The following is an 18,924-nucleotide window of genomic DNA, read 5'->3' on the forward strand; positions in this document are numbered from 1 at the left end:
TTTATTTGCATTTATTAAACACTTTGAGCTCTGAAGTCCTATGAGGTTGTCTACAATAATAATATGGTGGGTTGAGAATGCCATAATAGCTTGTAAATTGTTTAATAAATTCAAACTAGGCTGCCATGATCGAGGAAAGATGTTCAGCTTCTGAAAGTGAACACTTTAGTGCTTGATGAATCCTGGCCCTGATTCCTGTGTTATAGGCACTTTATCATGGTAATGTATCAACTTGGTTTTGTTGTTGCAGACGCCTTAACATCGTAGACACAATGTTCCAAATGCTGGAGAAGTATTCCAGTAACCTGGAAGAGCTCATCAGAGACAGAACAGAACAACTAGATTTGGAGAAGAAGAAAACTGAACAACTGCTTAATAGAATGTTACCGAGGTGAGCTAGAGAAAGGTGGTGGGTGGGCGGGTGGGTGGGTTTGGAGGGAAAATTGGACTACTGCCTCATAATCTCCCCATTTCCTTTTGATCACATAACATGAATGGCAGTGGAGTACCTGTACTTGGTTTAGCCCCCCCCCCCCATTATGTATACGCAATAAAGGGGTTATAATTTGACTATAGGAAGAAGAAAAACAATTACATTCTCATTCTACCTGAATTTACTTGAGGGCCACCATCTCTCTAGTGACCTGGACGGGGACAGGAAGCTGGCGGCTTGTAAAAGGTCCCTCTACTTTTCCTGATGATTTTATCCTGCTAGATTTTGAACTTCAGCAAATCTTGACATTTACGACTTCAGTGGGTAAGCGGTTCCATGGGGCTGGCAGCCCTGTGGGTGAAAAAGCATCTCCTGTTTTCTGTCTTACATTGTGGCTTGTTGAGCTTGAATCCATTGCTTCTTGCATGTGTTACTTTTGATCTTTTAACCTTTAAAAGGTGCAATACATACATGTATTTAGGGAGAAACTGTCATGAAATGGTGCAGAACATATAAATATATGTATTAGATTCTCATGCACGGTTTTAAATGCCCCTGCAGTGGACTGGGGTAGCTATAGTCCAGCCACAGCCGGTAGTAAACAGACGCCATCTTGGAAAAAAATCGTGGGTAACATTCCCGGGTGCGAGAGCCTCAGTACTGAGTGAGCAACCAAGGCTGGTGCATGCAGCATTAGCTAACAGCATTGCCGTTTAGCTTATGAACACAGCATCACATAAAAATGTCCAAATATGTATGTACCTGCTATTATTTAGCAATGATAGTATTACAGAAGACCCCTGACTGTGATAAAAATGACCAGTATTTTGATAATAGTAGGATTGTGGTGATAATTAGCACTGTGCGTAGTATTGTGGGAGGAGTAATCTTGGTGGGGAGGAAGGTAGCATCGTCTGCTGACTCTGTGTGGCTGCTCTGTTATTGTCTGGACTCAACATACCAGCTTAGTGGTTCACTATGGTGAACACAAATGTAGATACAGCCACTCATCGATGTTATGACTTACCATACCAACTTAGTGGTTTGTTATGGTGAACAAAACATGCAGATACTTATATATAATCTGTATAATTGCAGCAAAACTATTTGTGTAATTTTTTGTGAACGTAATAATTGAATCGCTAATATGCCCACCATACTTTTGAGTATAGCGATGATTCACACACTTTATTTTATAAATATATCAAACTACACACTATTGAATAATGATACTGCACAAAAACTAAGAAAAAATCAATCAGAGACATTTAAATAATTAGGTAATAATGTCTTTGTGGTAACTCGCGCCTGACAGCCTTGGTGGAGCTGACCGCCTCCGACGATTGCTCTGTCAACGCCTACATTTTGCCAGACTTCCTTGCTCCCAAAATAGGTCATTACAATTATTTCCCTCGTGATCAGGGAACACGAATGAACAATTTTATAAGACGAAAGAAAAATGATTTTCTGTGGGGAGCCTCTACGGCTCCCTGGAGCTTATCGGGCTAATGTATGTTATATTAGACCGGGACATTAGCTATGGAGCTCAGACCTACCAAGAACCAGCACCAGAACCTGGCTCCTTCAGAGAGGTTTCAGGGAGCAATGGCCCTGGAAAACCCCCTTGTGGTTGGGGTTTTCCTTATCTGCCATCGACCGGGGTTAGGCACCCAGAAAGGTAGGCCTAACAAAACAAACTCCACACGGTAAGAAACTAAAGCAAAAACCGAACAGAGGTAGAAACTCCCTACAATCACAAGGAAACAAGCAAACATCACACTTTACTGCTGCGCCGCTCGTCCATGCAGCCCTCCCCTCCCTGAGAGGGGGAGAGGGGCCCCCGGACCTCACCGCACCGGCTGCCTAGCATCAGTTCGTAAGCTAATGTCAACCGGGACAAACATTTCTCTGGCCTCAGTTTCCTAGTCAGTGTTTGCCTTTGTGGCTCTTACTGCTGTGTTTTTGTGTTGTGCGGTGGCAAGGTGTTCCTCATCAGTACTGGGGCTGCATGTGCTTGGGGCTTCCTTCCCTAAGCGCCCTGTGAGTACTGCCCCCTTTGACAGGGTTATCTTCCCTGGGGCGTTCGGGAACCATTCCGTTGAGGTTCTTGTTGCTTGGCATTTGCCTCGCCCTTGGGCCCAAGCCAGCTGGGGCTTGGGGGCCTTGTTTGGCCCTGGGTAGGGACTGGTATTGTGCTAGTTAGGGCGTCAAGGTGTTGCAGGTCGGTTAGGGCGTCAAGGTGTTGCGCGACCTGCCACCTAAGCGGCGACCGGTTTCTCTTGCCTTTGGGGCCGGTGCACTTTTGTGGGTTTTTCTTTTGTTTTTATTTTCATTTGCCTGGTGGGGGTCTGCCTAGTGTGGCTATAGTTCCACTGGTAGTGTTTGGTGGCGTCTTGCGAGATATTTTCTCTACTTGTTCTCCAGTACTCTCCTGATATCCTTACTGTTCAGAGTACAGGTGGCATCTGTGTTGCAAGCTTGGTTTAGGTTGCTGCAACAAGTTAGGTTAGTTTCCCATCTGGATGCCCCAGGGCTGCCCCATTTTGGTTAGGTGCTATTCGCCCCTTTCCCTCCCTGTTTCTGGCTCCTGACCGTCTGCGGGTTTCAGGGTCGGGGCGGGGTTTAGTTGGTGCCAAGACTCAGGCGGCTACAGAGGCTGCTCCGTTCGGGTTGGGGATGGAGATTTTCGAGCCTGTTCCTCCTGCCGAGGCTTCTGGGTCTTATCATGGCCCTTTCTTTGCTGCCTTTCCTTTGGACTCTTCCTTTTCTTTAAGGGCAGAGGGTGTGGAGGATGGCTTTGCTCCGGGGCCTTCTGTTGTGGGTTCCCGGGACTGTGGGGGATGGCTGCTAGCATTTCTGGGGCTGTTTGCCCCTGCCTGGGTTTTCTGCTTCTAGGCGGGGGTTTTCATCCCTCTCATCTTCTTACTTCCCACATTTGCTGGCGTGTTTTTGGATCTATTGCGTCAATTATGGCTCCTTGTTCTGGTGGCCATTTTCTTTCTGCGGGTTTCCCCACTTGGCCACCAAGGCGGGTGCTGCGGTTTGTTTACATGTGTCTGGCTGTGCGAGCTCACATTTTAGGTGAGTTTTTCACCCCTTCAGGAGGTTTTATCCTCCTGTTGCCATTTCTTTGCTTTTTCTGATGGTGTTCTGCCCTTCTTCTATTCCTCTGGGTATACTTGGGTGTTGGTTTTACACCGGTTTTTGCGTTTCCTGTCTGTTGGGTGTCTGGGCTCTAGTGTTTGGGCTCAGTGTCCCTGTCTGTTTATGCTTGCTCCCATGCCTTGTCCCTCGGTTTTCGGTCCGTTTTTTCCGTTTCCCTGGGAGTTTTGTCTGCGTGCTGTGCTTTGCCCTTTTTGTGGTGCATTTCCGCCGACAAATGTAGTGGTTTGGGCTCCTCCGAGTTCGATACCGGGTTCCTTTGGGTTCTTTGGTTTCGTTCAAGAGGTTTCTTTCTCTTGGGCCTCCCCTTTGTGTGTTCAGGGGGATATTCGTTACCCTCATGTGTGACCCTGTTTTGCCTTCTAGGGTACCGAGGGTCTTCCTGGCTTGCAGGCTGATCTTTTTGAGTCTTGGCATGTGTTGTGGTTGTGCCGGAGCCTTGGGGTTTTGTTGTCGAGGTAGGCCTTTTGGTGCAGTTTTGGTGCTTTTCTGGGGGGGATCCCCTACGGCTTCCGGGAGCTTATTAGGCAGATATGCTAATGTCAGACTTTGGCATCAGTCATGTGTATGGAGTTCTTATGGGCCTACCGGGGACCACGAGCCAGAACCTGGCCCCCTCTAGAGAGGCAAGGAGAGCAATGGCCTATAGAAACCCACGTGTAATTGGAAGCATTCTTTGTCTGCCATCGACCGGGTTAGGCACCCAGAAAGGTAGGCGTCCCAAAACAAACCCCTATTCTTGTGAAAATTGCAACCAAAAGCCGAACGAGTGGATAGAACTCCCCAAACAAAAACGAGCAAACTAGTATGGCGTCATTCGTTGTCGCACCGCTATCTGCACAGCCCCTCTCCCTCCGGGAGGGGGAAGGGGGAGCCCTAGACCGCCGGCGACCCACACCCCAGTTCTTGAGGCTGATGCTATCGGCTCGGTTGTGTGCTCTGGCTCCGGTCTTTTTGCGGCGCTATGCCTTGTGTGTGGCTGCTGTTCTCCAGGGGTGCGAGAGCCAGGAGTTATTCCTCAGTACTCAGGCTGCATGCGCCTAGGGTTCCCTTCCCTAGATGCCTTGTAAGTACTGCCCTTGGAGGTTGGGGTTACCTTCCTCAAGTTCCTCAGGGTCTGCCTCTGTGTGTTCGTTTTACTGCTCAGTTTCTCTGCCGCTCTTTGGGTACTTGGGGGTTTTGTCTCCCTTAGTTTACCTTAGGATAAGATGCAGTTTTTGCACTGGTAGGGGCGCAGGGTGCTGTGCAGATAGTTGTCACCTATCACAGCGGCCGGCTCTGTTCCTTGGGGTATGTTGTCCTCTTGCGGGGTTTTGTTTTTCTTTTTCTTTTTGCCTTGGTGGGGGGTTCTGCCCTAATTGCCACTGGTGTTTGGCCTCATCCTGATACTTGGTGGTGCCCCCTGCTTGGTCCCCGTGAGTGTACACGTCCCTGGGGTTCAGCTTTAGACAGTTTGTTTGGTAGTTTTGGGCGCCAGTTAGCAGTACCCTGCCTGGGTTTACCTGAGCGCGAGTTCTTTTCAAGTAAACGCTCAGGACTTGGGAATTCCCTAGGGGACGCATGGGTCCGATGGATGTGACCCCGGGTCCCCCCTCGCTTTGTGCGAGTTTGAGGGGTTGTTCGGTCCCATTGTCTCAGGGCGACCCTCACTGTTTTTGCCTCCGTCATGCAGCCTGTTGGGTTGGTGACACTTTCGACCCTGAGTCCTGTGAGTATTGTTGCTTGCTGGTGGCTCAATTTACCCAGTCTATGGATGATGATCTTCGGGTACAGGCTGCACAGGCGTTGCATTCTAGGTTTTGATTGCTGCAACGCGCTAGGTTGGTTTTGGTTGTTTACCCAGATGCCCCGCGGCTGCCCCGTTTTGCTTATAGGGACCCAGACTTGGGAGTGGGGGTCGTTTCGACCCTGGTTCGGTCCGCACTTCCTGGTCCTTCCCCTCCTGTTGTGCATTCTGGTCCCCTCCCCCGCTTCCGGCCCCGAAATGTCTGAGGGTTTCGGAGTCGGGGCAGGGGTTAGTTGGTCTTGAGACTCGCGTAGCCTTGGGGGATGCCCCTTCTGGTGTGGCGATGGAGACATTCGAGTCTCCTCCCCCCGGCTGAAGCCTCTGGGTCTGACCAGTGGGCCTCGTTCTATCCGGCTTCTACGGCTGTGCCGGCCTTGTCTAGTGGGGTCGGTGCTTGGGGGAGGACTCGGCCCCGGGTCCTGCTGGAGAGGACCCTGGGGCTGAGGAGGGGCTGACTTGGCGGCCTTGGGCCCCGCTGGACCCCACCTGGGTTTTTGTACCCTCTGAGCGGGGCTTACTGTTGCAAGGAGTGGGGTTTTCTATTCCCTCCTCTGCGTACAAGTTGGATTTGGTGTCTGCCCCTCCCCTGGTTCGGTTCTGTGTTCCCGGGGGCATTGGTTCCGTCTTGCCGAAGGTTTTTGGCTTATCGCATCCAACCTGCTGCGGTGCGGGCGGCCCGTGCGGCAAACCTCCTGTGTGAACCGGATTATGCCTCGGCAATGGATCCCTCAACTTGCAGGTTTGGGACTTCGTTCCCTTTCTGGCTCCGTTATGAGGTTCCGGAGTCATCCTGGCTGGCGGACTGTCCTGTCTTTGCCTTGGAGGCTTGGCACTCCTTCTGCCGTTCCTGCACTCTTGAGTGGCGGGAGGCTTCGACGGTGCTGGGGGGCGACCTTGAACACCTCTATGAGTGCTTGTTTGCTCCTGCCCTTCCCCGGAATGTTGGTGTCGTTCAGCTCCATGTGCAGGTTCCCCTCCTTTCGGTGGTGCAGGTGGCGGAGGACTTGCGCGCTCGGGGCCTTTTGGTTACGGCCTTGCGCTCCTTTTCCCTCCTGGAGCTGTCTTCTGACTGGCTCACGGAGGATGTGGGGGCGATTGGGGCTGTTCCAGGGTCTGGCGCCTTGGCCTCGGTGGCTCGCTCGTCGGCTGCCATGCTGAAGCTTTTCGCGCCGTTCTTGCGGGATGCGGTGACTCTGTTTTATGCCTCCCGGCTCACGTGTCGGCAGGTGGTGCTTGCCTCTTCTGTGGAATCCGCTTGGGTCTTGGCTCTTAGGCTTTTGTCCCCTTTTTGCCCCCTCTTGTTTGAGGCTTCAGCCGTTGTGCAGTTTATTCAGGCTGCTTCGGCTTCTTGCCATCCTATGTCGGACTTGCTGGTTCTCCAGGGGTCCCGTGGTGGGCCTTCCCGGAGGGGTCGTGCCAAGGCTCGGGGTTCCTCTCGTCGTGGTAGGCCACTGGTGTCAGGTTCGGGTTCGGCGCCTCCTTCGGACCCGCCATCGTCTGGTCGGCGCAGTGTTCGCTCTGTGCGAGGTTCTGGGTCTCGTAAGGGGCGCCGGCCCTTTTGCGGTTCGCCCCTTTGACAGGGAGATGAGGGGGAGGCTTGCGCTGTTGGCTCACGGCCTCTGGTGGCCCCTACCCCTTCCAGATGACCACGCTGTCCCAGGTTCGGCTCCTGTTGCAGCAGGGCACTTGGATGGTGTCCCTGGATCTCCAGGACGCTTATTGGTACGTCCCGATTCATCCGGGGTTCAGGAATTGGCTCGGTTTTGTTGTGGAGCAACGTGATTACCGCTTTCGTTCTTCCGTTTGGCTTCAACTTGGCACCTCGCGTTTTCATGCGCCTCACGCGGGTCTGGTGACCCACCCATCTGCATCTGTTAGGTGTTTGGGTGTTGGCCTACCTTGACGACTGGCTGGTTTGGGCTCCTAGCCAGTCCGCTTGTCTGCTAGCCAGGGATCTGGTTCTTTCTCAGCTCGCCGGGTTTGGGTTCTTGATGAACTGGTGGAAGTGTCATCTGGTTCCCTCCCAGGTTCGGACCTGGCTGGGCCTTGTGTGAGACTCTTGGACTGCTTCCTTGTCTCTTCCTTCAGAGTCTCTTCCTCCGGAGTCTCTTCTGCGGCTGCGGTCTCGCTTGTGCCTGTTTCTAGGGGGCTCCTGGGTCTCTTGGCGGTTGCTCAAGGGTCTGTGAGGGAGCCTGAACTTTGAGATGCTGGTCTACCCGCTGGATCGGGTTTGGCTTCGTCGGCTGTTCTGGTTCCTTCGGGGACGTCCCTTCCGCCTCTCTCGCGATCACTGGGTTTGGACCCCGGGGGCTTTGCGTCGGTTGCTGCATCACCGGCCGGCCAGGGTCAGTGGGCTCCATCTTTCCATCGAGCCCACAGCACTGTGTGGGTGTTCGCGGTGGTCTGGTTTGCTTTTCGGAGGATTCGAGTTGCCCGCGAGGCGACGATCCGGCTCTATTCTGACTGCTCCCAGGTGGTTCATTGTCTGAACTGGGGGGGGGGGGGGGGGAACGATGCGGTCCTTGGCTCTTTGGCGCTGGTCACTTCGGGTGACTCATCTGCTGAGTTCTCGGGGTTTGGCTCTCCTGGCAGTTCACGTGCGGGGTGTGTCCAACATCTTGGTCGACGGCCTGTCTCGTTTCGTTCCCCCTCTCCATGGAATGGACAGTTGACGCAGACTCCTTCCGTTGGCTTTGCCAGACGTTCGGACGCCCCGAGGTGGGACCTCTTCGCGTTGGCGTGGTCGCTGCGCCTTCCCCTGTATGTGGCGCCCTTTCCCGCCTGTGATGCAGTCGGGGTCGATGCCTTTTGGCAGGACTGGTCGAGGTGGGGGTTCCTGTACATCTTTCCCCCGGTTCAGCTGTTGCTCTAGGTCCTGACTTGTTTAGAGACTTACCAGGGGAGATTTGTCCTCTTGGCCCTTCAGTGGCCAGCCCAGCCGTGGTTTCAGGCGCTGCTTGCTCGGTGTCCGAACCCGAAGGTTTTTTCCAGGGCTCCGCCTCTTCCAACAGATCAGCCTGGTACGTCACATGGCTGGTTCGATCTTCTCCTCAATTCTTCACATATGGTCTTTTTGATTCGAGTTTATCATCATCTCTATGGTGATCAGGTGGCTTCCTTATTAGTGTCCCACCTGCGAGCTTCGTCTCAGCGGCAGTATAAAGTTTCCTGGCAGTCCTTCCGGTTCTTATGTCTTCGTCGTTGTACTTTGCTTTCTGTTAGGGTGGTGCTGTCCTTTCTCTCTTGGTTGTTCCAGGACTGTCTTCTTATGCCTAACACTGTTGCCTCGTATCGTGCAGTGCTGGCGGAGCCGCTTCAGCTTGCTTTCGGTATTGATGTTACGTCTGTGCCGTTTCGCAAACTGTCAAGGGCGTTGTTTCACGTCCGACCTGCTCATGCGCCTCCTAAGCTGTCCTGGTCTTTGTACCAGGTGCTCTCTTTTCTCTTTTCTCCTCGGTTTCTTGTGGTCCCTTAAGTTCAGGTTTCTTCTATGCTCTTTTTCCTGTTGGCATTGTCTCTGTGGGTCGGGTCGGGGAGTTCATGCTCTCCTCCAGTGCAGAGGCCTCTGCTCCTTCAGTCCTAGTGGTTTTTTGGTTTGATTGCAGCCGTCTCCTTTTCTGGCTTAGAATGAAGCTGCTGCTTTCCGGAAGGGTCCATGGGTTGCTGATGCTTGGTTGGTCTGCTTGATATGCGTTGGGTTCAGTTGCGGTTCTCCGCTGTTCTCTGCGCGTCTTGGCCTCTGTGGTCGTGGGGGCATTTTGCATTGCCCCGGCTCCCTTCCTTCCTTCCTGTTCTAGGGTTCGGGTCTATCGGGTCATCTGTAGGGTTCTTCGGTTTGCCAGTTGTCTTGTTTTTGCGTTAGGGCGTGTGGCATCCACCTCCCGGGTCCTTCCCTGTTTTCCTTATCTTTGGTGAGGTAGCTCCGGGGAGCCAACGAGGCTTCTCCCAGAAAACCAGCATTGAATGTAACGAAATGCATTATCTGGGCGAGACCCGGAGGCTTCCCTGGCATCCCTCCCCTCCCTCTGGTCGGCGGTGTTTTTTGCGTGTTTTGACATCCAGCCTAAAAACGTGGTTGGATCACCAGGGACTCTGGTCTGAGGCTTCCCCTTTCCCTTCCCAGGGGTGGGGGGGGGGCGTGCGCAGACAGTGGCACGGCAATGTGATGACGTCATGCTAGTCATGCTTAGCGTCATGCTTAGCTACCTATGTGCTTTAATATACTGCTCCTACAATTTTCTCTCATCTTTTTTTTTTTTTTTTTTTTTTTCATTTCATGTAATCTGTTATCATTTTTTTGTCTATAAATTTTGCAAGTATTTACCTCCTTAAAATTTTCTTAGATTAAGGACCTGCCCGAAACGCTGCGTGTGCTAGTGGCTTTACAAGACTGTAATTACCATATTTGTATCCTCACATTCCTTATGTACATTCTTGTATATGCATAAATAAATAAATAAAATAAATAGTTTGCTAATTTTCGTTTGGTTAGTTCTGTCCACTCTTTCGGCTTTCGGTAACAGTAGTTTCACCAGAATAGAGGTTTGTTTTGGGACGCCTTCCTATCTGGGTGTTGGATCTGGTCGATGGCAGACATAGAATGCCCCCAACCACATGAGGGTTTCTATAGGCCATTGCTCCTTGCGTCTCTCTGAGGGGGGTCAGGTTCTGGTTCATGGTCCCCGGTAGGCCTATGAACTACTTTCACACTGACTGATGCCAAAGTCTAATATAACCAATATCAGCCTGGATAACTCTGGGAGCCTCCAGGTGTCATCCAGAAAATGCCATTTCATTACATTCAACGCTGGTTTTTTGCTTTTATTCACATTATACAGGCGTTATATTTAAGTATCTACATGTTTTGTTCACCATAACTGTACAACTAAGCTGGTATGGTGAGTTCAGACAGTAACAGAAGTCGCCACACAGAGTCAGCTGCTGCTCCCCTCACTCGTTCAAGACCAGACACACTAACATTCCTCCTCCAACCATAATGTTTGTGGTGTTATTACACTATATATACACATTATATATAAGTATCTATATGTTATATTCACCATAACTGTATAAATAAGATGGTATGGTGCCCAAAGAGCATAGTGACCACCCTACACAGCATGACAAATCATGCAGACGAAGCCACCTCCCTCACCAAAATGGCTCCTCCCAACATACTCCTTTGGTTGTTATTATGCTAATACACATGTTTTATGTAAGTATCTACATTTGTGTTTACCGGCCGACCGGGGAGCCGGTCGGCCGAGCGGCCAGCCCGCTGGGCTTGTGATCCTGTGGTCCTGGGTTTGATCCCAGACGCCGGCGAGAAACAATGGGCAGAGTTTCTCTCACCCTATGCCCCTGTTACCTAGCAGTAAAATAGGTACCTGGGTGTTAGTCAGCTGTCACGGGCTGCTTCCTGGGGGTGGAGGCCTGGTCGAGGACCGGGCCGCGGGGACACTAAAGCCCCGAAATCATCTCAAGATAACCTCAAGATAGATAACCGTAGCAAACCACTAAGCTGGTATGGTGAGTCCAAACAATAAAAGGTCGCCATACAGAGTCAGCATACGAAGCTACCTCCCTCCCTCACCAAGATTATTCTTCCCACCATACTAAACTACACACAGCACTAATTATCACCACAAGCCTGCTATTATCAGAATCCTAGTCAATTTGATCACAGTCAGGGGTCTTCTGTAATACTATCATCACTAAATAATAGCAGTTACATATATATTTTGACATTTTTAGGTGAAGCTGTGGTCACAAGCTGAAGAGCAGTGTTGTTAGCTCATGCTGCATGTGCCAGCCTTGGTTGCTCACTCAGCACTGAGGCTCTCACATCCGAGAATGTTGCCCACGATTTAAAAAAAAAATGGCGCCTGGTTTACAAGAGCCCTGAGGAAGCTAGGGTGAACCCCGTGTAGCCGTAGGACATTTAAATCTTGTGCGGGACCCTCAGTCGCCTATGCATGATAAGTGTATTGCGGTGCAGGTTACTCCCATTGCCTATATGAGTATTGTACAGCTTAAGGGTTAATTACTTATTAGCTCCCTCCAGAAAGTGTTTTGCAATTCCTCTCTTATTCCTTGATAGTCTCCTCGGGGGTAGTCTAGAAAGTCATCATCCTGAACCTTTATATGGGTTTCTGTAATTGCAATCTTCCTTAGAATATTGTGAAAATATGAAAACACAATAGCGCGCACACTCCTCCGTATAAACTCCAGGTATAAATATAGGGTAAAATCATAAGGTAAATGAAAATGAGAGTATAAATATCGTGATATGAACCTTGCATCAGTATATCTGTTGATGATTCAGTGATCAACATCCCTGCAGCCTGGTCTCTGACCAGGCCTCCTGAGTACTGTAATACTAAAATAATACTAAATATTTTACACATCACACCGAGTCTTAACGAAAAGGGCTGCAGGAAAAGGGGCACAATCTCCCACATTAGTGGTTCTGTTCTTTAACTTCATTGTCAAAATTTGTTGCCAAAACATTTTTCCTACTCCTAAATAACTCTCTTAACTATACTGGTTTACATGCTTTATATTTGTCTTTGTATGATTATTTGGCTTTTCTGTCCAACTATTTCCTCCCATTATATTTTTAATAAGCCTCATTTTAAAGCATAAATTATACATTGTTTCCTAAAACTTAAACCATCAATCATTTTACATTCAATCCCCTAATTACTGTTTGGGTGCACAGGAGTGAAGAGTGTAAAAAGTGTCTAATGTTTCCACCTTGCCCAGGGTTTACATCCAGGGAGTCTTCACTTGGTAGGTGATTGTGGTAGCACTTTGATCACAGAGTGGTCCCTGCTCTCTCTACCACCTATATACATGTAACTGAAGAGACGACTGTATTTTTTACACTCTTGCTTCTTGGCTTCTTTGGGAGAATTGATCACACTGAGGTAGACTAAGATAACTCACAGGGCAGATTACCAAAGTCCTGTTGGTTACCAACCGGCGTGATCTTCAAACGGTATTTTGTTGAATCCTGTAGATTCCCAGTTTAGTCTTTATATTCTAGTTTTTTTCTGGGGGGAGTCCCATCGGCTCTCTAGAGCTTTACCAGGCTAATATGCTAATGTCAGACTTTGGCATCAGTCATGTATATGGAGTTTTAGGACCTACCGGAGATCATGGCCAGAACCTGGCCCCCTCAGAGAGGCAAGGGGAGCAATGGCCTATAGAAACCTCCGTGTGGTTGATTCTATGTCTGCCATCGACCGGGTCAATCATCCAGAAAGGTAAGCATTCCAAAACAAACCCCTATTCTGGTTAAAATTGCTACCAAAATCCGAACTAGTGGATAGAACTCCCCAACAGAAAACAAACAGACTAGTATGACGTCACACGTCACTGCGCCACTGTCTGTGCAGCTCCCCCCTCCCCGGGAGGGAGGGAAGGGGGGAGCTCTAGACCTCTCACGCCACCTATCCACCCATCAGTTCTTCGCCTGATGCTATAGGCACCGGTTGTGTGCTCCGGCTCCAATTGTTGTTTCAGCACTGTACCTAGAGTGTGGTGTCTGTCTTCTAGGTAGTGTGTGAGCCGGGAGTGAGTCTCCAGTACTCGGACTGCATGTGCCTAGGGTTCCCTTCCCTAGGTGCCCTGTAAGTACTGCCCTTGGGGCTTGGTGCCATCTTCCACAAGTTCCTTGGGTTCTGCCCCTGCTATGCTGGTTACTGCTTGGTTTTTCGGCCGCTCTTTGTGAGCTCGGGTGTTCTGTCTCCCATGTTCGTCTTAGGGAAAGGGGCAGTTTTGCACTGGTGGGGCGCAGGGTGCTGCGCAGCCTGTTCTCACGTATAACGCGGCCGGCTCTGTTCCTCTTGGGTACGCTGTCCTCTTGCGGGGTTCTATTTTTATTTTTGTTTATCTACCTGGTGGGGGGTCTGCCTTCATTCTTGACCCCTGTGTCCCTTGTGTTCTGAGTATTATTCTGGTGGTTTCCCCCTGCTAGGTCCCTGTGAGTGTACACGTCTCGGGGGTTCAGCTCTTAGAAAGTTGTTTGGTAGCTTTGGGCGCCGGTTAGCAGTACCCTGCCTGGGATTACCTGAGCGTGAGTCCTATTATAGTAAATTCTCGGGAACCTGGGAAACCCCTGGGGGCACGTGTGTCCGATGGATGTGACCCCAGAGTCCCCCCTCGCTTCCAGCGAGTTTGACGGTTTGCTCTCACCCCTTGTCTCAGGGTGACTCTCTGTTTTGCCTCCGTCTGCTGCCTGTGGGGTCGGTGACACCTTCGACCCGGGGTCCTGCGAGTTTTGTTCCTCGTTGTGGCTCAATTACCCATTTGTGCTAAGTGGGTGCAGGCAGCAGGGTCGTTGCACGTTGAGCCTTGGTGGTGGCAACGCTCTCGTCTGTTTGCTCCCCGGGACCCCCGGGACCCCCGGGGGTGCCCCGGTTTGGTTCATGTTGGGACTTGGGGGTGTTGGTTGCTGCGGTTCCTTCCACACCCCCTTGTCTTTGCCCTGGATCCCCCCCTTCCTGCCTCTATCCGGTTTCTTACTGTCTGTAGGTTTGGGGCGGGGTTCGATGGTTTTGAGACTTGGGCGGTCTCGGGGACTTCCCCTTCCAGGGTAGTGACGAGGGCATTCGAGCCTGTTCCTCCAGCCATGTTGTAAGAGTCTGCCAGTGGGCTCCCTACCTTAGTATTTCGCGGCTGCCCCGGTTTTTTGGTACGGCTGGGGCTTTGGGGGGACGGCTCGGCCCCGGGGCCTGTTGTGTGGGTTCCCAGGGCTGACTTGGGGATGGGGCCTAGGAACCGTAGGACCCCGCGGGTTTTTTTCTCCCTTTTAGGCGGGGCTTGCGGTTACGCGGAGTGGAGTTTTTCCTCCCCCCCACCGTACGAGTTGTTGGCGTCGGCCCCTCCCCGGGCTCGGTTCCTTGTCCTTTGAGTTGGTTGGTTCCGTCCTGTAGGTGGGTGCTCTTCTCTGTTGCTCCCCCCTTTTTTGGGGATGGGGTATCTTCGTCATGTTTCCCCGTTCTTGGGGTTCTACGTGACTTTTTGTCTCGGGTGCGACTGTGCCTTCGGGACTGGTGTTTGCTTCTGTGTTCTCGAGGGTTTGGGAAGATTTTCGCTACTTCCCGTATTATTGGAACGTCTGTCGGATCCTAGTCCGGGTCGCCATATTGGGCTACTCGTGGCCCGGTTGGGTTCCCATTGGGCTCCGTTTCACTTCGTTGGCCGGTTATGTTGTCGCTGCTTCCTCTTTTGGCTCCTGTCCCGTGTGATGGGTTGCTTTTTCTACTTAGCGGTTCCTTAGGGTTGCGTTCTGTTTGGCTACTTTTCTTGGGCAGTAGTTCTGGTTGGCGCCTTCCCGCAGAGCGGGTTGTGCAGTTCAGCCAGCGTGTTTTGCGCATGCGCATGTGTTTCAGTGCTGGTGTTTTCCGCCCTTTTTTCTCTGGTGCTTCGCCTCTCACTCTTCTCCCTTCTCCGGTATGTGCCCTGTCGCTCCGGGGGTGTTCTGGATTACAGCTGTGGGGAGGACGCCGTGGTTTTCCTTGTGTCATGGGTGTGGGCCTCCTCCTTTGCCCCTACTCCTGCATGTCCGGCTCTGGCTTCTTCACCTGGCAGTGCTCCCAGGATCTTTTTAGCACTGTTGGGCCATGTCACGTTCGTTCCTCCGTTCGACAGGTGAGTTTCTGTGGTCTAGCACCCTTCGGCCGGGTGCTGGGTGCAGAGATGTTTATATACCTGTCATTCTTTAGCTATATTTATGTACGAATGAAACCGTTGGCACACCAGTGACTGCCTCTTTTCAACCCTTCCAGTCCCACTCATAGGCATGTGTCCAACCTATGCTAGAGTCATTCAGGGGACCCACCTCTTCGTGTTTTGAGGTGTATGGATTGTGATGCTGGTTATGTCCTCACCTGGTAGGGCTCACCTGGTTGTGGTTGTGGGGTTTGAGCTCTGGCTCTTGGGTCCCGCCTATATGGAAGAACATGTGGGATAGTACCAGTGGAGTGCAGTGGTGCCATAGGCACAATCGGGGAAAACTGTATAAACATTGGAGGTCTGCGGTTGTTAAACGTCCTCCCTGCGTGCATGTGCCATGTTGTCGGTGCATCTGTGGACTTCAAAAGAACACTGGCCTGTTTTCAAATAGAGGTTCCGGCCCATCCTGGCAGTGGTGGATATGTGGGCCTGTGGGCCTCTCCAAGCAACAGCTTGGTGGACTGTCCTCTCACAAGTCAAGCCTAGCCACGGGCCAGGCTTGGGGAGTATATGAACTCCCAGAACCCCATCAAGCGGGTATCGAGTAGGTATCTCCGCCGTCGGTCACCTGGTGTGCAGGTTCCTGGGCCTGCTGGGTTCTTTGTGTTCCCGTTGGCCCTGTCTGGGGTCTGCCTGCACCGTTCTCTGCCTTTGCAGATACAAGTTGCTGCTTCCATGTTGCGTGTTGTGTGTGGTGCATGTTGCTGCTGCATGTGTGCATTGGTAACGTGTTTTGCGGTGACATGTCCTTGTTCCTGTGTCCGGTTGTGGTGTGGCACTTTGCTGATGTTTTGTGCCTGGGGTTTGCGTATGGGGGTTTGCTTGTTATTTTTCGTTGTCTTCTTGTCCCTGGCTTAGCCCTTCCATGTGCGTGGGGTTCTGTCCATGCCTGATTGTTCAGCCCTGGTTGTGTTTCCTCAGGTTTGAGTTTTGGATCTTTCGTCCTGCCTTTTCCCTGTCGCTTCCCTGGCATCTCCTTTGGTTGGTTTTGCCTGCACTTGCTGCTGTATGGAGGGGTCGGTTTCTGCTGCTTCCCTTCCTTGTGCATTCCCTTTGTTTCCTCCTCTGCCGCAGGGGTTGTCTTCGTGCGTTCCTTGGCTTCTTGGGCGTTCCTTCAGCCTGTGTTATATGGGGTGCTTCAGTGTCTTGGTCTGTTTTCATTGCTCGTACCCCTTGGTTCAGGTACTGTTCTGGTGGCAACCCTTACGCCTTCTTCGGTTTTCCTGACTTGCCCTGCCTGTTGATTTTTCAGGGTCTTGCAATGTCTCACGTCAAACCCGTCGTTTCTGTTTTCCTGGCGGACTTGCTTGCATTGGGGAGCTTTCTGTTCAGCAGACGTTCCATCTCCTTTGTGCAGGCTTCGGCTTGGTGGTCGAGCCCAAGATCTTCCCGCAGGAAGAAGAAGCCAATTTTTCCTGGACTTGGATGAGCCTTGTCGGGGCTGATTACGTTCTGCCTCGCGTGTCTCACCTCCGGTTGGTGGTCTGGTGGCTTCGTTATTGGTGTCCCACCTGCGTACTTCTTGGCGGCAGTAAGGGGTATTTTGGTGGTCCTTCCTTTTCCACCTGTCCCTTCTTAGGTGGTTGCGGTTTGTTAGCGTCGTCTTGGTTTTTCTGGTGGAGGTTGGGGGTCGTTGTCTTGCCACATACTGTCGCCTCGTTTCGTGCGGCGCTGGCGGAGCCGCTTCGGCTAGCTTTCGGTCTTGGTGTTGCTTCTGCACCGTTCGTAAGCCGTCTCGTGCGTTGTTTCACCTCCGGCCTGTTTGTGCGCTGCTTGCACCGTCCTGGTCTCTGGTCAGTGTGCTCTGTCTTCTCCTCGGTTGGGGGTGCCCCTTCGGTTCCGGTTTGTTTTTCGTCAGTTTTTTTTCCTATTGGCATTTGCCTCTGGGGGTCAGGTCGCTGGGCTTCTTGCTCTCCTCCGCAGGGGTTTTCTGCTCCTTCGGTCTTGGCGTTTTGGTTGTTCGGTGGCAGTCATCTCCATCTTTTCTGGCATGAGATGGGGCTGCTGCATTTCGGAGGGGTTCTTGGTTTGTTGGTATTTGGTTGGTCGGGCCGGGGGTGTGTTGCATTTTGTGTTCAGTGGCGGCCCTCCGCTGTTGTTTGCGTGCCGTGGCCTCTAGGTCCGGGGCGCGCTTTGAGTTGATCCGGTTCCGTTCTTCCCTGTTTGCGGGTGAAGGTGTTCCTGGTTGTCTGTCATGTTATTGCGGCTAGCCTGCCTGTGTTCTTTCCCCATGGCCGTGACGTTCGTGGCTTCGCTACTCTTCCTGCCGTCTGGGCGGCGTGTCCTTGCTGTCATTTGTGCATGGATCTTTGGGTGTTCGTACAGGGGCCTTGCTGCTCATTCTCTCATGTTGTTCCTGGGCTCTTTCGGAGCTGTGTCGCCTTGGGTTGGCGTTGCTGCCGGTTGTCTCGCTTCTGTTAAGGGGGTGAGTGGTGTCCGCCTCCCGGTTCCGTCCCTTTGACCTTCCTTTGTGGGTAGTTAGCTCCGGGGAGCAGACGGGGCTCCCCCCAGAAAACCAACGTTGAATGTAATGAAACGCCATTTTCTGAGCAAGACCCGGAGGCTCCCCGGCATCCCTCCCTTCCTCTGGTCGGCGGTTTTTCGTGTGTTTTGACATCCAGCCTCAGAACTGATGGATGAATAGCTGGCGTGAGAGGTCTGGGGCTCCCCCTTCCACCTCCCGAGGAGGGAGGAGCTGCGCTGACAGCGGCGCTGGGACGTGTGACGTCATACTAGTTTGCTTCTTTTCTGTTGGGGAGTTCTATCCACTAGTTCGGCTTTTGGTAGCAATTTTAACCAGATGCTTGCTTTTTTGGATGCTTGACCCGGTCGATGGCAGACATAGAATGCTTCCAACCACACGGGGGTTTCTATAGGCCATTGCTCCCCTTGCCTCTCTGAGGGGGGACCAGGTTCTGGCCGTGGTCCCCGGTAGGCCCTAGAACTCCATACACATGACTGATGCCAAAGTCTGACATCAGCATATCAGCCTGGTAAAGTTCCGGGGAGCCTCCGGGTCTCACCCAGAAAATGGCGTTTCATTACATTCAACGCTGGTTTTTTCCCCTTTTTCCAGCTCTGTGGCAGACCAACTGAAGCTGGGGATGCCTGTGGCGCCTGAAGAGTTTGATGAGGTGACCATCTACTTCTCTGATATCGTGGGTTTCACCAGCATCTCTGCCTACTCTACTCCTTTTGAGGTGGTGGATCTACTCAATGATCTCTACACTTCTTTTGATTCCACCATTAACCACTATGATGTTTACAAGGTTAGAATTATATTTGACTCAGCCATTAACCCTTAAAATGAACATGCTATTTTGATGTCATGTACAAGAAAAAATTGTGCTAAATTATCATACTTTTTCTTTTGACATTTTAATTAGTATTCAAAAAGCATTAAAAATCTATGTAAAAATTCTCTACTTCTTGTGGTTTAGATGTAGTGGCTCCGAGAAGTTGGGTTTTTGCGGTAAAAATGAGGCGAGATGCCGCACAAGAATAACTTTTAATCTTTTCATGCTTTATTATTTTTTCATACCCATATTTTGCATTGATATGTCAATAATGGCAGTCATTATGTATACTTTGGAAACATATGTATGTACAGATATATTTGTATACAGTAGTGTGTAATTAAGTGTAGTTACAGAATGTGAGCTACGGTCATGTGTCCCGTCTTCTCAGTACTATATAACGCTTTGTAACTACTGACAGGTTTGGCCTCCACAACTTTCTCACTTTTTTCAACCGTCTACCACTCTGATTGCAGATAAAACTTTCTAATATATTTTTGGCCCAT

General features: G+C 51.2%; 1 protein-coding gene across 1 annotated transcript in view; it reads left to right on the forward strand.

The window, feature by feature from the left end:
• LOC123756045 (retinal guanylyl cyclase 2) overlaps positions 1-18,924 on the forward strand; it is a 100,358-nt gene that overhangs the window by 47,030 nt on the left and 34,404 nt on the right. The window contains exons 8-9 of the mRNA XM_069339990.1: positions 251-391; positions 18,199-18,412. Of these exons, the coding sequence (XP_069196091.1) occupies positions 251-391; positions 18,199-18,412 (355 nt within the window). The remainder of the gene's footprint in view (positions 1-250; positions 392-18,198; positions 18,413-18,924) is intronic.

The sequence above is a fragment of the Procambarus clarkii genome, chromosome 43 (assembly GCF_040958095.1).
Source record: "Procambarus clarkii isolate CNS0578487 chromosome 43, FALCON_Pclarkii_2.0, whole genome shotgun sequence".
Lineage (NCBI taxonomy): Eukaryota > Metazoa > Arthropoda > Malacostraca > Decapoda > Cambaridae > Procambarus > Procambarus clarkii.